Below are 21,389 nucleotides of genomic sequence, written 5' to 3' on the forward strand. Positions count from 1 at the left end.
TTAAGTGCGCACACTCTGCTGCTGGCGGCCCGGGTTCGGGTCCCGGGCGCGCACCAACACACCGCTTGGCAGGCCATGCTGTGGCGGCGTTCCACATAAAGTGGAGGAAGATGGGCGCAGGTGTTAGCTCAGGGCCAGTCTTCCTCAACAAAAAGAGGAGGATTGGCATGGATGTTAGCTTAGGGCTGATCTTCCTCTCACACACACACACACAAAGAAACCAGACACAAAATATCATATACTATATAATTCCATTTATATGAAATATTCAAAATAGGCAAATCTACAGAGACAGAAAGTAGGTCCACGATTGCCAGGTATTGGGGGGAAGGAGGAGTGGAGAATGACTACTAACAAGCGCTGGGTTTCTTTTGGGGGTGATGAAAATGTGCTAAAAGTAGACAGTGGTGATGGTACAACTCTGGGAATATACTAAAACCCACAGAATTATGAACTTCAAAAGGTGAATTTTATAGTATGTGAATTATCTCTCAATAAAGCTGTTATTAAAAACAACCACATAAAGCTACCAATTTAAGAAAACTAGTTTGTCCTTTAGCTTTTCGTTTTGTTTTTAATTATTTATTTTAAAAATTATAGCAAAACATACGTAATATAAAAATTTACCATTTAAACCATTTTTAAGTGTACAGTTCAGTGGCATTAAGTACATTCATACTGTTGTGTAACCATCATCGCCATCCATCCACGGAACTTTTTTCATCTTGCAGAACTGAAACTCTGTCCCCATTAAACAATAACCCCCCATCCCTCTCTACCCTTAGCCCCTGACAACCACCATTCTACCTTCTGTCTCTATGAATTTGACTACTCTAGGTACTTCATACAAGTGGAATCATACAGCATTTGTCTTTTTGTGGCTGGCTTATTTCACTTACCATAACATGCTCTAGGTTCATCCATGTTGTAGCATCTGTCAGAATTTCCTTCCTTTTTAAGATTGAATAGTATTGCTTTGTATATATGAAACACATTTTGTTTATCCATTCATCCATTGATGGATGCTTGGGTTGCTTCCAAATTTTAGCTATTGTGAATAACACTGCTATAAACACGGGTGTACAAATATCTCTTAGCGACCCTGCTTTCAATTCTTTTGGGTGTATACCCAGAAGTGGAATTATTGGATCAGAAGGTAATTCTATTTTGAATCTTTTGAGGAATCACCACACTTCTTTCCGTAGTGGCTGCACCATTTTACATTCCCACCAACGGTGCACAATGGTTCCAATTTCTCTGCATCCTCACCAATACTTGTTATTTTTTTATAGTAATCACCCTAATGGATATGAGGTGGTATCTCGTAGTTTTGATTTGCATTTCCCTAATGATCAGTGATGTTGAGCGTCTTTTCATGCTGTTATTTATCGGCCATTTGTATATCATCTTTGGAGAAATATCTGTTCAAGGTCTTTGCCCATTTTTGAGTGGGGTTGTTTGTTTTTTGTTGTTGTGTGTCAGGCTCACACAGCCAGGCTCCTCATCCACAGCCAAGCGAGCAAAATAGGACATTAAACATATAGTACAGCAAGAGGTGATGGCAGCCGCATGTGCCCCGGCCGGCAGGAAGCCCAGGGCAATATTGTCCGTTGCCACCCGTGCTGGAGAGTTTAGAACAATCAGTCTGTGAAAAACGTACAAACCTGCCCAACAGTAATGAGAGGAAACTAAAGCAACCAAATCAGTGCCCAGAGAGTTCATCTTGTTCTGTCAGCCTGAGAGGTAGCTCCTCCCGCCTGGATTCAGTAGCTCTTGGGAGGGGTCTGATTAAGATTCTTCATTGGTCAGTGATCAAGTCAAGGGTGGTGGCGGATGTCTGTGCTAAACTGGCCAGATGTCCCGTGAACAAGAGCTGAGAGAATTGCTGGTCCTGGTCTCCACTGTGGTCTAAGCGGTTCCCTTCCCTCCACAGCCCTGCGATCCCCATGACTGGTCCCTGCAGCAATCACTTCCCCCTTTCCCAGTCTTCCCCACGTCTCACTCACACCATTTGCCCAGACTTGCCCCTGGGGGGGGCGTTCTGCAGTTTCTTCCTTACACACCTTGCACCATCCTAACGCATCTCCCAGGCCAGGTCCACCTTAGGAATTGTCACCTCTTGTTCAGGATCATCATCGCCAACGTTCATAAGTGCCCAAACCCAGCAAGCATAGCAATTGCAAAAGAAGTACCAGGTTTGAGTCCCCCACCCCCACCTTCTTTTTTGCTACTTTCAAATTCCAGTAGCCAGGTTGCCCATGGGTAGGCATGGGAAGGAAAACAGAGAGTGAGATAGGTTAATTACGTGGTTTGGTCTCTTACAGCCTGCCTGGGCCTCCTTGCCCCTCCCCAACCTCATAACTAAACATTCTATGTAAGTGGGGGTACGCTTTTGGGGAAAATCCCGAATTTAGAGCCCAAACTGGCAATGTGTGCTGCCCTGGGCACTGAGCTCCAGCCGTCCAGTTGTCTTTTTCAGTTTCTCCTTTAGAGTCCATCTTTTGGTGACACCTGCTGCCTAGCAGCACAGGTCTGATCAGTGTGTTGATTCCATTGATGTGGCACGAGGGACACGAGTTGGGGGTTGTGGGCGTTGTGCAGCCTTTCAGTCCTCCCGCTGCCAGGCACCAGGCCACACTGCTCAGGGGTCAGTGAAAATGTAACCAGGTGCGTCCCGGGGCAAGCACCACAGCCCGCAGCTCTGCCCATGCAGCAGAGTTCTCTTTTCCACGCTCACTTGTCAGCAGCGGCGGCCTGGGACGCCATCAGCATCACCATTCACCTTTGCTGATCTTACCTGGTCTTACCCGGCCCAGGCAATCCTTGATGCACGGAAGCCCCCGGGGGCCTTGGCAAGCCGTCTCCCTGCAGCCACCAGCCCATCGATGCTTAATGAGAAACTTAGAGATGCCCAGATTGTTGTCAAGCCTTTTGAAAACGAAGGCAGTGCTGGTCAGTGCCTCAGGATGTAAAGGTAAAGAAATCTGAAGGCCATTTGCCAGTTACCATGAAGATCATTATAAGGACACCAGCCAAGCGGAGTCCTGTTTGAGCAGTTCAGGTTACACACCATCACGGGGAACTTGTCTTCCCTTAACAGTTTCTGACCAGTGTTGTTTGCTAAGGACCAGAGTAGTCAAAGCTTTTGTGGTTTTTTCCCATGGACTGTACCCTCAAGATTCTTTATGCTTGTCCTAGGAAACCTCATTGTTAGAATGTTACAGAAAATCGGCTCTGTTCGCTTGAAGGAATGTCTTATCTTTGTCCTGGGAAATCAAGTTAGCTTACTAACCTCACACTTCACAGTACTGTTATAATTAATCCTATCTACTGGGTTAGGTTGTATAAATTCTCTTGGTGGCTAGGAAAACCATTTCTAGACCAGTAGTTCTCAACCCCAGCTAATGATGTCAGAATCCCTGGAAGTGGGCCCCGGCACTGGTATTTTTGAAAAGCTCATAGCTGATTCCGGGATCGTGAATCACTACTTTACGTTTCCTTCAAAAATAAAAATAAAATGGTGTTTATAACAGATTGGTTTTTAAAACACATACAAATCTTGTTCTTCTACCAGGATCTTCCATTTAGTTTTTCTGCCTCCTCCCTCAGCATCCAGCAATGACAGGTCACTTTTTCTTTTTTTATCCTTGTGACTATTTCATTCGTTCCAGCAATGTGACCTGCACTCTTGCTATGTGTGGGCCATGGTACCAGGCAAAGATGACCTAACCTTGCCTTCAAGGAGCCCCCAGGAGAGACCAGCATATACAAGGATCCGTTACAACCCAGTGGGGAGAACATGTAGAGGGCATCATGTGAGCCCAGGAGCAGGCAGGGGAGGTCAGGGAGTGCTGCCTGGAGGAGGTGACTCCCAAGGTGAATCTTAAAGTGTGACCGGCATGGCAGCCCTCTGCCCGTCAAATTTACTGCTCTGCTGAGGGCTGTAGGATGAGAACATCTCAAATAAGAAAGCTCATGGAGAAGATCATTGAATGAGAGTTTAAATCCAAGGGAGGGACTGAAGAGTCAGGGCATCAAGGCCAGGGCCGTGGGACAGCCTTTGGGAGGAGCCTGATTCAAGCTCTGGTCCAAGGGCTACGCTGCTGAGAGACCGACCTTGGCGAAAGGGCAGGTTGCAGTGGTTCCTGCCCAACCTATGGTATTCCTACCTCTTTCCTAGGTTGTGCTTTTCTTTGGGCTGAGGGGACTGAGCACGGCTCTCCTTTGATTCTCTGGCAACTCCAGGAGGAAAGGATTAGACAAGGAAACTTGCCCAAGGGCGTCCAGTGGCAGGATTTGAATCCCTCATGAATCTAATCTGAATTCTGGAGAAGGTCAAGGTGAGGGATGCAGGCACGTGTCCACGAGGTCAGGCACGCTGCTCCACTCCAGGGATTCACCCCTCTGGATGACTTGTGGGGAACCGAACCACATCCCATTTCTGCAAAGCGATATTGCCAGGAATGCAAATAACGGGTAGAGGTCTCTATCCATTGTCTGGCTTCGTCATTTATTCACCAACTATTTATGGAGCATGTACCATCTTCCAGGCCCACTTCGAGGGGCAAGAAGGCTCTGCCGCGGAGACGTTTGTCAGTGGAAGAGGTAAGTCACACACACAGGTGAAGAGAGCTTTAATCAGATAAGGCAGGGAGGAGTAAATGTCAAATGAGTGGAGCACACTGAGTTTTGGAAGGTTCCTCAAGGACACGTGGGGCGGGGCTGTTCCAGGGCCAACAGGGGCAGAAATGTCACCCTAACTCTGCAAAGACAGCGTTTTCAGGTGGAACAGGAACGAACAGAGAGGTATTAAGGGACAGATTAGAGGATGGGAAAGGAAGAGTTCCCCCTTTGGTCCCTGGGCGCTGTATCTCCTGACTTTCTATTCATTTGTAATGTCAACTGGCTGCTGCTGGTCAGTTTCCTTCCAGCAGCCTCCGCCCTGGTTCGTGGGCGGCTCTTCGGCATGGGCTTGCAGAGCCAATGGTCCTTGGCCAACCTCGCCCCCGTCAGTGTGGGGAGAAAACCCCGGGGCTGTCTGGACCCCAGCTGAGGCGCCACAGGCAAGCACAAGGCTCTCCACAGCTTAGATGGTTTCTTTGAGGGGAGAAGCTCCCAGCTGCTGAAGAGAGATTTCTTCACTCTTCTCTTCTGCATCCTTCTTGGAAAGGCCTTCTTTGACTCTATCGAAAGGAAAAGACAATTGGAAAAATGACATGGGAATGTAGAAGGGAGGTGGAGGGGCAGGTGGTGTGTGCGTGGTGTTCAAGGGTGTTTGTGCCACGTGCAAGGTGTGTGTCTCCACTGTCTCAAAGCCCCCAAGGAAGGCAGAAGCCGCAGCGGCTCTTCCTCTAGTTCTCATGGGATACTCAGCGGGTGCCCTCCTGCTGTCCCTTCCACTCCCTCCTTGCCCCATTCCTGAGGTCTCACAGCTGGCAGAGGCTGGCCTGGTTTAAGAGCTAGACTTGGAAAGGCTTCAGGGTCGAAGAGTTTTCCAATGAGGCCCTGAGGCCAGACACACACTCAAGGTCACCCAGTGGGGTCTGGCTTGCCTGCAGACCAGGGCATCAGCAGAGGCCCTGGGGACTTGGCACTGTCCTTCTCCCCCTGCCTCAGGTAGAGCCAGCCCCGGGAGGCAGGGAGGCCCAGAGTTAGGCAAGTCACTTGGAATAGCCTCCCACAGAGCCCGAAGGCTGCCCCCTAGGCTTTCTGCCCTTTCACCAAATCCAATTTGGCCTTTTTCTCTTTTAACCCTCTAGATTCACCCTGAGCTAACATCTGTGCCCATCTTCCTCTATTTTGTATGGGGGTTGCTGCCACAGCATGGCTGCCAATGAGTGGTGTAAGTCTGTGCCTGGGAACCAAACCTGGGCCGCCAAAACGGAGCACGCTGAACTTAACCACTAGGCCATGGGGCTGGCCCCAAACCCTCTCGTCTTTGAAATGACTCATCTTCAGTCTCTTCTAGTTTATTTTATCGTAGCGCACAGGCTGAGAATTATTTGTTCTCCTACCTAACAGTCTTAGTTTTCATATTTTCCTGTTTTAATCATTTACATATCTTGCCAATCTCTCCTGTCTACTTTAGCTGGTTCCATTTTTAGAACTTTTTCAATGTTCAAAACATTTTATTAGTGTTTTCATCCTTACCTTTTAACTCTTCTATTTCTAATCTTTTAGTTCAATGGTTTAAGCCATTTTTTGTGGGGGTGATTATTTCTTAACATAATCATAAAGAAATATTTCTTGGGGCTGGCTCAGAGACGTAGTGGTTAAGTTCACGCACTCCGCTTCAGTGGCCCAGGGTTTGTGGGTTTGGATCCCGGGCTCGGACCTACACACCACTCATCAAGCCATGCTGTGGCAGCGTCCCATATACAAAATAGAGGATGATTGGCAACGGATGTTAGCTCAGAGCCAATCTTCCTCGCCAAAAAGAAAAAAAAAAAAAGAAACATTTCTTTCTTCTTGTTCTACTGGCCTACGTCTCTCTTTTCTGCGCTTTAAGCCTCCTGGTCTTTCTGACTCTATCCCTTGTGTTCATTCAGCTTCTTGGTTTTACGTGTTGTGTGCCTGTGGGTGGGGGCGGACAAGCGGGAGCCTCCCTCGCTGGCTTGTTTCTCCCCAGTTTCACTTAATAGATTCCCCATCCCTTTCAAAGATGATTCCAAAATTCCAGAAGCAGATATTCTCCAGATTCAACTGCTGCACTAGTTAGGCTTGCTCAACACTACTTCTTAAACTCATCAAATGAGCAAAGATGACTAGAGCCAGCCAGTTGTGTGACCTGAAATCCATGATCTTCTTTTTTAATGTCTGAAATATCATAAAGTTAGCATTAAAAACATGCTGGGTCAGCTGTGCAACTGGTGCTCACCACGGGTGGGAGGGTGGCAGGAGGTCCCAGCTGACCAAGGACCTGGGCTTTGGCCTTGTTGGAAAGCTGGACCACTGAAAGGTTGAAAACATATCCCCCTATCCTCGCCTTTCCATGTCCCCCCTCTCAGTGGGAAGAGCTCCATGGAAGGTTACTGGTTGGAGCCTTGACCTTTCTCCAGGCCAATTTGCCTCTCTTCTGGGTCTTTCTGCCATCTTGGCAGACTTTAGGGAGCATCAGCATCTCCCCAGATCCCTCCCCTAGTTTCCAGGCCTGAAGAAAGGCTGCCCTGTGTCTGGGAAATGACTTAATTGGATTCCTATAATTTTTCCATTGCGTGCTTCTTCCCCCTGATGACCAAAGAAAACCCGCTCAATATAGATAATTTGGAGATAATTTAAAAAATTTAAAGCATCCAGGAAAAAAATGACAAGAGATGACAGTGGCTAGGAGGACAGGGATGGCCACAGGGTGGACAGAGATGGACAGATCCAAAACACGTTTTGGAGGCGGAATGAACAGGACTTGCCAAGGGCTATACCCTTGATCTATGAGTCGAGCCTTTGTCACGGTTCATCCCGTGAGACACGGGATGTTCATGGGGGGCGTATTTTTAAGGGTTGCAATCACAGTCAACCCACATAGGCCTCTGGACATAGATGGGTTCAGCTGTGGGATCGAGCTGGACTCTCAGAGAAAGCTACAGACTTGAGCTCTGTTACCTTCCCTGCGCCTGCACCCCAAAACTCAGGGTCTTCACTGAGCCCACTGTTGCTGAGGAATGCTTCAAGAAGCCATCCCAAGTCCCCTCTGGCACTTGTTTTAGGAACATTGTCAAGGACATTGCTATCACCTTACTCAGTGACCGCTCTAAAGAGACTGACGAGAGAAATTTCTTCTAGTGCTAATTGCTAAGAAAAGCTTCATTTTCCCCAAGGCACTGTATTCCTTTTCCTCTCTGACAATAAACAAAAGTCATTCACGGGGTCTCCCTTTCTGTAGCCAGGAAGCTCTGAGCCAAATGCAAAGCCCTAGGCAGCAGCCACAGGGGGCTGTCTTTGCTTCAAAGTCCGGCACCTCTCCTCCCCCAAACCATCATCCCACTGCTCTGCCAAGATTCACTTCAACTCATGTTCCTATTTTTCCCGGTCTACAGTTTATTCTTGTTTCTATTTCACCCTTCGTTGTTGGGTCTGTCCTTTGGAAAGCTAAGCCTCTGGGGATGGAGGCGGGTAAGCATGGCTAGTCTTTCTGCACAGTTCTCACTGGTCCAGCCAGGATGTTTTAGCAGCAGCTGGAGGATACTCTTTGCCCCGAAGTTGTTTCACGGGAACCCACAGCCTGTTTGGCCACCCCCACCCTGCTGTGCCTGGAGGCCCCTCACCTCCTCTCCATTGCCTCGATGGTCTCCACCAGGGGCACGTTGCGGGTCTCAGCCAGGAAGCAGACGGCCAGCCCAGCCAGGATGGAGGCGGCCCCGAAGCCCACGGGCGGCAGGACCGTGCTGAACTCCCCGAGCATGGTGACCAGGGGAGCCGCCAGGCCCCCGAGGCGGGCGTTGACCGAGGTGAAGCCCATCCCCATCTGCCTGTCCGAGGAGTGGGGACAGGTCAGCAGCTGTGGCCTGGACCCCCCAGAGGGCAGAGAGTGCTAGGGCCTGGGTGTGAGCGGGCAGAGCAGGTGTCAGCCTGGAGCCCCAGGGCCTCCCGGTCTGGGGCAGGCGCCCCTCTGCCTCCCCCCATGCACCCACCTGATCTCCGTGGGGTACAGCTCTCCTGTGAACAGGTACACGCAGATGAAGGAGCTGGCCAGGCAGCCTTTGCCCAGAGCCGCCTGGGCCGTGCGCAGGGTCTGCATATCTGGGGACGGGGGAGGCAGAGCTGTGGGGGGTGGAGAGCACAGAGCCAGAACGGGGGGCAGGGAGGCAGAGGGGGGTAGTGGTGGCAGTGGCAGGGACTCAGGAGGGGACAGGGGCGGGGGAGGAGGCAGGGGGGAGGCTTAGAGCCCTAAGGGGGAGGAGGGAGGCAGAGTCATGGTGGAGGAGAATCCAGATTTCCACCACCTCGCTGTTCCCAGCTGGGACCCAGAAGCCCCCATGGTGCCCTTCTCTGACATCTGCCTCCTTCCTCCCTGATTTCCATCTGTCATCAAGTCCAGCTGGGGAGGCAGACAAGATTTGGAGTTAGGCCTGGGTTCAAATCCCAGCTCTGACTCAGCTGGGTGACCTCGGTTACTGTTACTTAACCTCTCTGAGCCTCTCTATCCTTACCTGTAAAATGAGGAAAATACCAGCACTGCTTCCCAGGCTTGTCATAAGGTTGGCAAAGTGCTCAGAGCTCACTAAATGTTAGCTGTTACCATCACTGTGAATACGCTCAGCATGGTCCTAAATAACAAAACTCCAATGTGCGTGTCGAACGTGGGGGCAAAGGTCAAGGAAACTACAGATGGCCTGTCCTCTGGATCTGGTGGCAGCTCCTGTGGCACACGGAATCAGGAGAGGAGATTTTATAAAACACTGACACCTGGGCCCTACCCCGTCTCCACCAGAGCAAAGCCTCTTGGGGACGGGCTCAAGTTTGGGTATTTTTTTAAAGGTCCCCAGGAGAGTCCAATGTGCAGCCAGAGCTGAATAACACCAATCTAGATGAAATATTATATAGTAATAAAAAAATTAGGGTCATGAAACATTTGTACTAACATAGAAAAGCCTGTTTATGTTACAACATATAGTGAAAAAGGATACATTTTATATATATATACACACACATACACATATATAATCTTATTTATAGTATTATATATATACACATATAAAATATATCTTAATTATGTCAAATGCAAAATCTATAAATGGGAAAAAGGATCAGAAGGAAATACGTCAACATATCAATAGTGATAATCTACCCATCTTACAGGGGAGGACTGAAGCACAGAGCTCAGACAGCGTGCCCGAGGCTGTGGGGGCAGAGCTGGGGTCTCAGCTGGGCCCTCGGCTTAGCACACGCTCTAGGACTCTGACACTCAACCCTGGCTTCTTGCTGGAATCACCGGGCAGTTTTTTATATACTGAGGTTTGGTCCCACTCCTTGAGACTAAGTGCACTGGCCTGGATCCCCCAGGCGTTGGGAGGTCTCAAAGGTCTCCAGGTGGTGACAGTTACTGCCAGGTTTGCAAACCACTGCTCCAGGACCAGCAGAGGTTCACATCCTGACTTCTCAACCCTTGAGATGCTGCCTGGCAGGCCCCAGGTGGACACACAGCAGTCAGCCCGTTGGCTCTCCAGCTGTTTTTACGCGTCAGTCTAATAATCTCCCTGACAAGACAGTAAATGCTTTGAGGGCAAAGACCCGTGTCCTTCGTAGATTCTCCACCGTGACGCTGATACTGGGCACTAAGTGCTTAATAAAAACTCTACTAATCGACAGTCACTTTCTTTCCAGATCCTCAGCCTTGTTCTCTTGTTGTACTTGTTTCCCCCCAGACCCCAGACCCCAGGGGCTCCCAGGCGGTCACTGCAGAGGCGGATGGCTCACCTTCCGGCACAAACATGTTCGCGATCACCATGAGCCCGGCCAGGATGAGGAAGGAGGCCACTGTGGCCCGGCGGCCCACGTAAATCATGGTGGTGGTGGCCACCAGCATGGCCGGGATGTCTATGACCCCGAACAGGACCTGCACCAGGTACACGCTGAGCCCAAACTTCTGCAGGTCTATGGCCAGGCCGTAGTAAGCCATGGAGTTGGAGAACCTGGGAGAGGCGGCAGAATGGGCCTGTTTCACCCCGGGTCCACTGTTCCAGACCAGGGCGGGGAGGCACACAAGGATAAATGACACAGGACTCTTCTCCTCGGGGAGTTAATATCCCCTGACTTGCACGACACCCCTCCCGGTCTCCTAAGTCTCTGACTTTGGCCTTGGAGCCCAGGCCCCTCCCTCCACGTCCCTTCCCTGAGTCCAGTCCTCGGGCTCCGGAGTGTGAGCACTTTTCCTTGTCAGCACCTCTCCAGCCCCTCCTCCTCCAGTGGCTGATCTGAGCATCACGTCTAAGAGTTAGCGGGAGAAAACAGGAGCCTTCCAATGAGGCGAAGGCTCCACAGGCCCCTCACTGCGCCTCCCAACGTTTACTAAGAAATCTGCACCTGAGGACAGCTGTGTCTGCCAAGAGGGTTTACGGTCAAACTGACCACAAGGGTCTGGGGTTCCCACACTTGGGGTCTGCTCAGAAATTTCAGAGGCCCCAGAGGCAGTGTCTCAAAGAGATGTGTACATCCATGTTCATAGCAGCATTATTCACAATAGCCAAAAGGTGGAAGCAACCCAAGTGTCCATCGATGGATGAATGGATGAAGAACCTGTGGTCTATCCATACAATGGAATATTACTCAGCCTTAAAAAGGAAGAAATTCTGACCATGCTACAACATGGATGAACCTTGAGGACATTACACTAAGTGAAATAAGCCTTTCATAAAAAGACAAATACTGTACGATTCCACTTATAGGAGGTCCCTAGAGTAGGGGGACTCTATTGTAGAGTAGTAGAATGGTGGTTGTCAGGGGCTGGGGAGAGGGAATGGGGAGTTGTTGTTGAATGGGGACAGAGTTTCCGTTTTGCAAGATGAAAAGAGTCCTGGTGATCGATTGCACAACAGTGTGAATGTACTTAACACTACAGTACTGAACTGCACAGTTACAAATGGTTAAGACGGTAAATTTTATGTTATATGTATTTTACCACAATTAATAATAATAAAAATGAAACAAAAAAAGGTCCCCGAGGAAGAGGACTTGGGATTGGCCCTCATGCACCCTGTGGGTGGGCCAGGCTTTGTTTCTCTGCAGACCACATGCTGGCACAGGCCCAGGAACATACGGGGAGGGGAGGCGGAAAAATAGAATTTGGCAGTGGGCTCTCTCTAGGAGGACCCAGCAGCTGCCTCCAAACCACTTACTGAGAAATTCCTCGCATCCCTCCCAACTATCCCCCAGCTATGTGAGTCACTGGAGATGGAGAAAAAGAGAAGAAATTTCTGGAAAAGGTGACAGTAATTCTTGTTGGCCCAGGTCTGAGGGAGGCAAGGGAAAATCCGAGTCTGATTTCTCCACTTCTTCTCCCAGGTGGAGATCAGAGGCCAGGCCCCCAACATATTATTTTGAACACTCTGGAAAACAAACAAAACCAAGTAAAACATCTTGTGGCCCTTAATGCTGCAGGGAAGGCCGGGGGAGGTGGGCTTCGTTTGGTCTGGAGTTGTTATGCTTGAGAGCAGATAATTTGACCTTGGAAAGACCAATTCTGCTTCATTCGTCCCCTCAGCCAGCCTGGACAAGATGGGCGCTGCACGGACCACCCTTCGACCTCCTCCTCTCCCTACCCTCTTCCTCCGCTGACTGCTCCCTTCCCGAGTTTCCTCTTGTCCCTTGGTGTCCTCTCTGGTATTTCTCTGTCTTCTTCCCCCTCCTTCTCTCAGCTGCAGATGTTCCTGCCTTTCTTTCCTTCCCGAGTTCATCTGCTGTTTGATTTGTCTCCTCACACCATGGACATGCTCTACAACGGTGAACGAAATGCACAAGGCCCCTGCCTCTCGGGCTTCCACTCTGGTGTGGAGACAGCCATTCCTGGAAGCAAATCCCTGTTCTTCTCCCCACCACCGAAAAACCTTTGTCACATCATTAAAAATGCAACAAAAGTATCCTTACTGTTTCCCTGCCTTGATGTTTCCTGAATGCACAGGGTGACTCCCTTCCTCTTGAACCCTCCCGAGCCTCTGATCTTCTTTCTCAACAATTTGGCATAGTTTTGGCAGGGTGTGGAGCGACCTGGATCCCAAGGGCAGCGGAGAAGGGGCTCGGATGAGGATGGAGAGCTCACGAGGAAAAGCCGGGGACTCTCACGGCCTCTCCTCCCCCTCATCTCCCCCCTCTGCCAAGGGAGCCGCAGCTCATCTCCCCCCTCTGCCAAGGGAGCCGCAGCACAGCCACGCCCCTGCCTCTCGGCATTTCAGAAAGGCTTCTGTTATTTCCGGAAGGGATCAGGGACTGAGCCTGCCTGATTAGCAGCTTACTACGTCTCTCCACCTCAATCCAAAAACATTTCCTTTTTACTCTGTGCCCTACTTTCATCTCTAGGTAAGAATGCCTGTCCAAGGGTCAGGAAGAGAAAGGCCCCATCCCTACTCGGTTATGTTAACCCAGCAGAGTCAGCGATAATCCAAAATGATATGTTTCTCCTCGTGGCTCCTGGGACCACCATGTCCTGCCTCATCAAAGATGAAACCTAGAAAAATCGTGTCCGGGCCACACGGAGCTGTGATGTCAGCAGGAAGACGAGGCTCCCAAAACAAAGACAAAATTCTTACTTGCCTCCCAGTGCTCTTATCACTTAGAAATTACTGGAGTTCTAGGAGCTCTGTGCCAGGAACTGGGGCAGAAACCAATATCTATACTTTCTATGATCTCACAGCAGGTAAGGTAACATAGTCACAAGTTCCTGGGGTTAGGACAGGGATCAATACTACTCATTGACTAAATATATATATATATTTTATTTTGGAATAAATTTATATTCACAGAAAAGTTCAAAAGTTAGATTAGGACATCTTTGGGGGACCATTATTCTGTACCACAAGTAGTATATTCATACAGTGGGATGCAATCCAACAAGAATAAACTAAATTATATACTACAACATGGATGCATCTCACAAACATAACATTGAACAAGAGAAACTAGTTACAAAAGAGTACACACTGTGATTAATTTATATAAAGTTAAAAAAATAAGCTAAAGTAATCTAAGGCATTAGAATAAGGGTAGCGATTACCTTAGGGGAGGGTAGTGACTCCAAGGGGACACCAGGGGCTTCTGAGGAGGCTCTCCAGCTGCCCAGGGCCTGAACTGCCTGGCAGGCAACACTGTTGGGGCAGAAGCCCCCTGAAGGCCCAGAGTGGGGGATGATCGCACATTTCCAGTGCACAGGGGACACAGACTCAAACTCAAATCAGAGAACAGACTCTTTCCCCAAGCGCTTTCCTGGGCCAGGTGCAGGGTGACATGTCTTAACTTTTAGTCCTCAGAAGGACCTTAGGGGCAGGTGTATAAGTAGGAGACACGTGGTGAGGCTCGCTGACTTGTTGTAGGTCACCCGGGTGGTCCGGTCTGCGAGAGCCCAGCTGGTTACCACTAAAGAGCATGCTGGGTCTGCTTCAGAGAACAGATCATGCAGAGCCTGCGTTCCCTGCCTCATAAGTGCCAATCTCTATTATCCAAATGTCCAGGACATCCTGTCAAGAGAAATGGTCTTTTTTTTTTTTTTTTATCAGCCCTTTACCTTAGGATTTGCCAGCTTCCAGTATGTGCTAATGGATAGAGGTTGCCTTTGTATTTTTATTCATTTCACATCTTCATGCCTGTCTATGTTCCTGTTAGGAATTCTAGCCTGCTCATCTGGCAAACTCTATTAACCATCTTTTAAAACCCACTCAAGTATGGTGACAGATAAAAACTAGACTATTGGAGGTAAGCAAGATGTAGTCTATACAGAGACTGATATATAATAATGTACACCTGAAATTACATAATGTTATAAACCAATATGACCTCAATAAAATAATTAAAAGAAAACTCACTTAAATTCCATCTCCTGTGTGAAGCCCTCATTAACCCCAACAAGGAGAAAGGCTATTGTGACACTTGTCATACCTCATGGAAATTATTGTTTCCCTGTCTGTCCCTTTCTGGACCCACAAGTGTTTTTCCACAATGGAACACTTCCTAGAATCCCCTGGAAAGCCCCAAAGGCATATCAGGATGAGACAAGGTGCATTTTGGAAAAGCTGCCTGAGTGATTCCTATAGGTGCCCCCACCCAGGTGAGACCCACTGCCCAGATGTGGGGTCCCTAGGTCAGCATGGATGTCTCATCCATGGCCACATCCCAGCATCCAGCAGAGGGCTAGAGGGCCCAGGACGCCCAGAGGACACTGGAGAAAGTGTATGGGGCAGGATAGAATTCACAAGGCTCACTTGCTCGTTGCATTAAGCGCATTTAAGAGTCTGTCAGTGGGGACAAAAGGTGTGTCCTTGCCTTGGGTCAAAGACTTGGGCGTGAGCCCCTCACCTACCAGACCACCATGAGACAGCAAGTGACCTTGCGGATGGCCGGGGTTCGGAAGAGGTCCAAGACCGAGTTGGAGGCGCGGACACTTGTAAACTCACTCTGGATGTAGGACCTCACCACCTGGGCAAGGAAAGCGTGTCAGGGGAGGATACCCTGCTGGGTATCCCTTTATCCGTGGAGAGGAGGGCCACGGTCGAGGTCTCCAGCAAGATGGCTGGCCCTAGTCTCCTCCTCATCCTGGGACTGATGGCCCTCCACGAGCTGTCTCCAGGGCTTTGGGATGAAGCAGAGGCTCCAACATGAGCCCCTGCCTGCTGATTAGGCTGAATAGCCACCTGGGGTTCCAGTGGGACCCACACGCCCCACTCCTGGTGTAGACTGAGATCGTCTCAACCGATGATTAAGAGCAGGGGTTCGGAGTGGTTCTGCCACTTCCCACTGTGTGTTCTTCGGCAGATTACCTAAGTTATTGTTTCCCTGTCTGTCCCCTTCTAGACCACAAGTGTTGAGTAACTTGGTAATCCAAACTTCAGTTTCCTCATCGGCAAAAGGGAGGCATTAAAATGAGATTGTGCACATAAAGCCCTTAGCACAGTGCCTGGTGTGGGGCTCAATAAATGGTTCTTATATATAATAAGTGGTAACTCTCTTATCATAAATAGTATTTGTAACAAATAGTACTTTTATTATTGATTCTTTGATAGTTTCATTTTATAATTTTTATTTTATTTTATCATTTTATTTAAATTTTGGCTGGATGTCAATGGGCGTGGGTTATTTCCCCATTGCACAGATGGGTAAACTGATGAACAAAGCAGTTAAATTATTTATCCCAGATTGCACAGCCATTCAGTGGTTAAACATGCCCCACAGGAACGCTTCCCACTGTTTATTCCCAGCCTCTTCACCCAGTTGGCAGGTGAGTCCTGGGAAGTTACTAAACCCCAGCACACCTTGAGGCCACCAGCAAGACTGAAAACTTCCCTCCACACATCCCCCCTACCTCCTTGGTCAGCCTTTCCCCTTCCTCCTTTCTCCCGTTCATGGCAGCCACCTTCCGCAGGTTCTGCACAGCGAGCTGGGACTTGCCATGAAGGAGGAGCCATCGCGATGACTCTGGCAGCCACCTGGGACCAAGAGAAGGACAAAGGATGACCCAGGGCTGATTGGAGCTCAGTCCATTCCCAAACCCAAGTATGCCTTCGTTTGTGTTCTAGAACGAAGAAAAGGGGAAATGCCTTGCTGTCTGCAGAATCAGGAAGACTGGGGGACACGCCAGCTTCCCTTTTTTGTAGCACATCATTCAGGGAATCACTAGGCTACTTAGAGACCACATGGGACTTTGGATTTCAACAGATCCAATTTTGAGTCTGGTTCTGACCCCAGTGGGTGGCCTTGAATAAGTCATGGACCCTCCCTGGGCTGTCCCTCAGTTTCCTTCCTATAAAATGCCACGGGGTTGTCCTGAGGCACAAAGGAGTTGATGAAGGCAAAGCACTCACTATGTTCTCGAGCCTCACAATAAGGGAATTTACTGGAGTGTCCCGACAGCCATGTGCAGGACTCGTGAGCCCATGGTCCTCTGAGCACCTGCCCTCCTTCGTGTCCCCACCACGTCCAGCAGGTCCCAGCCACTGCACACCCCAAGCCTCTCACAGGAGCAGGTGAGGCTCGGCCACACAGGTGCCCCCTCCCCCACCCCCTCTGCTCAGGACATACCAAGAATACAGGAAAAAGATGAGGAAAGGAACAGACACGGCAAACTGCAGCCACCGCCAGGGGCGGATCAGGTATGCCACTCCAGCCAGGATGAGCTGACCCAGGGTGAAGGAGTACCCCAGCAAGACCCCCGCCACCGTCCGGCCCCGGGTGGGCATCCACTCCACGACTGCAGAGAAAACCACAACAGGCTCCGTGGGACTCAACGCCCACGTGGTTGTTTACTTCCCCCTCCCCCACCCTTTAAATGACTATGTGCCCGCTTGAAATCTTTCCAGAGAACCACTGAGACACAGGCAAAGGCATGCCAGCCTCTCTCCTTACACCCAGGTAAATTCCAAGTGGACCAAAGAACTAAATATAACCAATAAAACTGTAAAAATATGAGAAGAAATCGTGGTAGACTTTTGTTTCAATCTTAGAGTTAAGAAAGGCTTTTCCAAGAATGGCACAAAACCCAGAAGCAATGAAAGGAAAGATCAACTAACTTGACTTTATAAAAATAAAAGTGTCTGCACACAAAAAAAACCGAAAACACCATAAGCAAAGTCATGTCAGCCAAAAAAAAAAAAAACTGCAAAAAAAAAAATTTGCCTCTTAAGTAACAGATAAAGGGCGAATTTCTCTAATACGGGAAGAGTTCTTACAAATCAATAGGAAAACAACCAACAAGCCAAAGGAAAAACGGGCAAAGGATGTGAACAGTTGGTAGAAAAGGAAACACAATGACTCTTAATTTCATGATTTTTCATGGCAAAACTTGGAAACAACCTAACTGTCCATCTACAGGGGACTGGTTAAATAAATCACGCACACTCTAACAAGACAACCACATAAATTGATGAGGACGCTTCTTTCCAATGAGCAGCCAGCTCACGTGTCCAGTCCATCAGCAAATCCTGTGGCTTCTACCTGCAGAATTGAGCAGAGCCCTCCCTGCCTCCTCTGCTGCTACACCCTGGCCTAAGCCAGCCTCGCCTCTGGCGGAGTGACCACAGGAGCCTCAGAACTAGCTTCCAGAGGGATCCTGGCAAACGCTGAGTCAGATCAAGTCAGGTGTCTCCTCAGCTCAGAGCCCTCCAGGGGCTCCCGTCTCACGAAGAGTCAAGTCCTTAAACGGCCACAAGGTCTAAGGGTCTCCTCAACCTCCTCTGTCCCCCATCCCCCAGCTCTGCTCCAGCCACAAGGACTCCCTCCTCTTGGGCCCACTAGGCACACTACCTATTCAGGGCCTTTGCTGGAATGTTCTTCCCCCAGAGAGCCAGGGCGCCCTCCCTCACCTCCTCCAAGCTTTGCCAGAGTGACCCCCTCTCAGTGAGGCCTTTCCCTGACCACACCAAGAAAACCTGCAGCCTCTCCCTCCACCCCACTGTTCTCGGTCCCTTTCCAGGCTTTAGTTTGTCTCTGTAGCACTTAGCACCCTTTAATATACTATGTAATTCACTTATGTGTCCAGAACACAGACCCACAGGAGCAGTGTCTGTTTTGTTCATGGCTGCATCTCCAGTGTTTAGAACCACATCTGGCACAGAGTAGTGTGTGTGTGTGTGTCTATAGGGTGTGTATGTACACGTAGGGGTGTGTGTGTGTGTGTGTGTGTTGAGGTGAGTATGTGTGTATAGAGGGTGTGTGTGCTATAGAGGCGATTCTGGAATGAGATGGACCTTGGACATCTGTTTCTGCCTTCAGATTCCACGAGGCGTGGCTGGACGCCCACCCCGAGATGGGAAAGACCCAGTCCGCTTTGGCAGCAGTTTCCAAATCCCTCAGATCCTCCGTGAGGCCTGGCAAGCTGAGTGATTAGAGGGAAGTGCAGCAAGGGGCAAGCCTGTCTCCAGGTGGGCTTCCTACTGCCCCACAGTGCTCTCTGCCAGAGCCACCCTGGCGCTGCCGGGAACCAGACTGGAGTGAGGACTGACCCTCTCACTTTGGGGTGGGGACATTCCCACATGGCATCCAGGAAGGCAGGTCTCCACCATGGCGCTACGGTGTCGCCACCTTTGCAGCCCGGGTGAAGCTCGCCCTTTTTGGAGCCACGTAGTCTCAGGGCTGCCTGCAGCTCTGGGGACCGCTGTGTCTCACTCACTTCTGCATCCCCACACTGAGCCTGGCACACAGTTGGTGCTGAGTAAGTGGTTACTGTTGACTAAGTCACACAGGAAGTAAACGCAACCCTCTCAGCTCACAGATGGGGGAGTTGCAACCCAGAGTCCGCGGCTCACTGCTGGCAGGGCCACTGCTGAAAGCCTGGGTCTCCCAAGAACCCTGGGAGGTTATGAGTCCAGGTCACTGGACGAGAATCCCAACACAATGAAACAGGAAAGACATCCAATGATGGGGCTGCTGTCCCCCTGTTCCACGAGCCCTCTCCCCTCCAGGCCCCTCCATGGCTGGACTCACCCAGAGAGAGGGAGTTGAGGATGATGCCAGAGAAGGTCATGCCCATCAGGAACCGGAAGACGCAGTAGGCACCAAAGGAGCCGAAGTATGCCGTGGCGGCCCCCGAAACTGCTAGCTGCAGGTAGGACCAGGCCAGGGGGACCTTGCGGCCCAGCCTGAGCCGGGCCATGGGCACAGGGTTAGGGTTCCGGAGGCGCCAGTATCATCTCCCGTGGGAGTTGTCAGGGAGGGCGAGAAGAAGCTGCTCTCCTCCTCCCCACCCCACCTCCCACTGCCCCATAGCCGCTCCTCCATAACAGGACATCCCTGGGACCGGGCACTGGTGGCAGAGGTTGGTCATGGAGGGAGAAGCGTGGTGTGGAAGAAAACTGGAGATGAAGAGATATATTCCCTCCTTCGTTCCTTCACTCAAGGAGTATTTCTGGCCCCCCTACCAAGCCCAATCTTCCAGGGTCGGGGAAAGGCAGGGATTCTGCAAAGGCCCAGAGGCAGGTGCAGTGGGTGGAGAAAGGGTCCCCTGAGTGGCTTTCTGGCTGGAGGGAGGCCTCAAACCAGAACTCACAGGGAGTGAGCACTTGGTGGGGCCTCGGCTGAGGGGAGCAGGACCCCGGGGTCAAGTCGTCATGGAACTGCTCACGGTGGGGAGGTCAGGGTGGGACGAGGGCTTGTCATGCCTCAGAGGAGTCCAAGGCCAGGGTAGCAGATTTATTCCACTCTGGCCTTGGCACTGCCCCATTTGTAAGTGAGGGTCCAGGGTCGGAGCCCTAGCTTAGCCAGGAGGGCAGCACTCATTCATTCATTCATTCATTCACTCATTCATTCTGTTACACAAATGTTCATTGATTACCTCTAAGTGACAGGCCTGAGCTGGGGGCTGGTGACATAGAAGACACTATGGATAAGAAACAAGCTCAAACGAAGAAAGACCAGGATGTGTCATGACACGGTGCGAAAGGGCTGTGACCGGGTCAGCCATGAGGTGCCCGAGGCGTGCAGCCCAGGGAGCAGTCTACACTCCAGGGTGTGGGGTCTGGAGTCCGAGAAGGTCCTGCAGAACCTGAACTGGCAACAGCGGGGAAGGGAGAGGAGAGGGAGACAGAGAAGGGGAGGAAGAGCCCGGAAGGAAGGGGAAAGAGGACAGAGGAGTCTCCTACTCGACTCCCCTCTCTGTCAGAGCCACGAGCCATGTTGTGTTTCCCGGTTGTCTCTCTAGAGGGGCCCAGTCCCTCAGTGGGGTCGATCATCGTTAATTCTTGCTCATTCATACAGGACAGTGGGGAGGATAGGAAAGCTCCTTCTGAAGGAATATTCAGAGGTCTTCAAGTAAAGAAAAAGCCAGATACAGAAGTACATGTGGAGCGTGCCAGCATCTGTATAAAAACGGGGGGACAGAGCATATGTACACGTTTGCTTGGATTGCATAAGATCATAAAACATCCCTGGTGAGATGCAGAGAAAGTGGGCTGCCCTCTAGCAATTACTGCGGGGCAGGGGTGGGAGTGGGAAAGGGACGCTTCCTGCATACTCTCTTGTACCTTCTGGAATTTTAACCATGTATTATGTATTATAGGGATTATCTGGTTGAAAGTACCTGAATAAACTTTAATAAAGAAAATTAATAAAGAGCCCTCGTCCCCAAAGGCTCACCTGTCTGCAACGCTGCCAAACACCGCAGCGCCCACCAGCACCCCGGCCATGTAGACGGACTGGGCCAGGTCACGGAGGGTGCGGGCCTCACACACCAGGTCCCACTGCGGGGGAGAGAGGGGCGCTCCAGCCTCGGCCTCAGACAGCAGCCCCCACGCTGCCCCGGCCCCCTCTGACCTCCATCACGATGGTGGACGGGAAAACGCTGCGGTCGTAGACCCAGCCGTCCTTGCAGCCCTCGGTGGCCGCCCCCTGGCTGGAGGTGTTGGGGCTCAGGAGGGCCCACTGAGGCTCTGTGAAGCGCCGGCATGGCTCGGGGGCCCCAAGCTGGTCCAGGGGCATGGTGGCCCTCAGCCAGGCCCTCGAGGCGTTGGTGGTGGCCACAGCGTGGTTGGCGGGGCCTCGGCAGTGGTGGGGGGGCACGGCGGCCGTGAAGTTCTGCAGGAAGTTGTGGCAGGCCAGCAGGCCGCAGGGCAGCAGCAGCAGGGCCGTGTAGACGAGCTGGAAGCGACCCACGCCGCCCAGCGCGTCCAGCAGGTCTGTGAAGGCCATGGCCACGGGCCTGACCTGAGGCCCAGCCTGCCGGGGCCTTATGTAAAGGGGCTGGGACGGGGCCCTGGGAGGTG

The 21,389-nt window shown here is 50.8% G+C and overlaps 1 protein-coding gene across 1 annotated transcript; it reads right to left on the reverse strand.

Moving 5' to 3' along the window:
* Window positions 1-5,059: 5,059 nt before the first annotated feature.
* LOC101403168 (solute carrier family 22 member 20) lies at window positions 5,060-21,330 on the reverse strand. Its single transcript, XM_004437596.3, has 10 exons — window positions 20,941-21,330; window positions 20,764-20,867; window positions 19,117-19,271; window positions 16,717-16,885; window positions 16,001-16,124; window positions 15,002-15,117; window positions 10,414-10,628; window positions 8,628-8,736; window positions 8,262-8,465; window positions 5,060-5,183 (listed from the first exon to the last, which is right to left on the reverse strand). The coding sequence occupies exons 1-10, from the start codon at window positions 21,313-21,315 to the stop codon at window positions 5,087-5,089; spliced, it is 1,668 nt and encodes a 555-aa protein (XP_004437653.3). The 5' UTR covers window positions 21,316-21,330; the 3' UTR covers window positions 5,060-5,086.
* Window positions 21,331-21,389: the final 59 nt, after the last annotated feature.

Source organism: Ceratotherium simum, chromosome 34, assembly GCF_057802395.1.
Source record: "Ceratotherium simum simum isolate JZ-2026a chromosome 34, ASM5780239v1, whole genome shotgun sequence".
Lineage (NCBI taxonomy): Eukaryota > Metazoa > Chordata > Mammalia > Perissodactyla > Rhinocerotidae > Ceratotherium > Ceratotherium simum.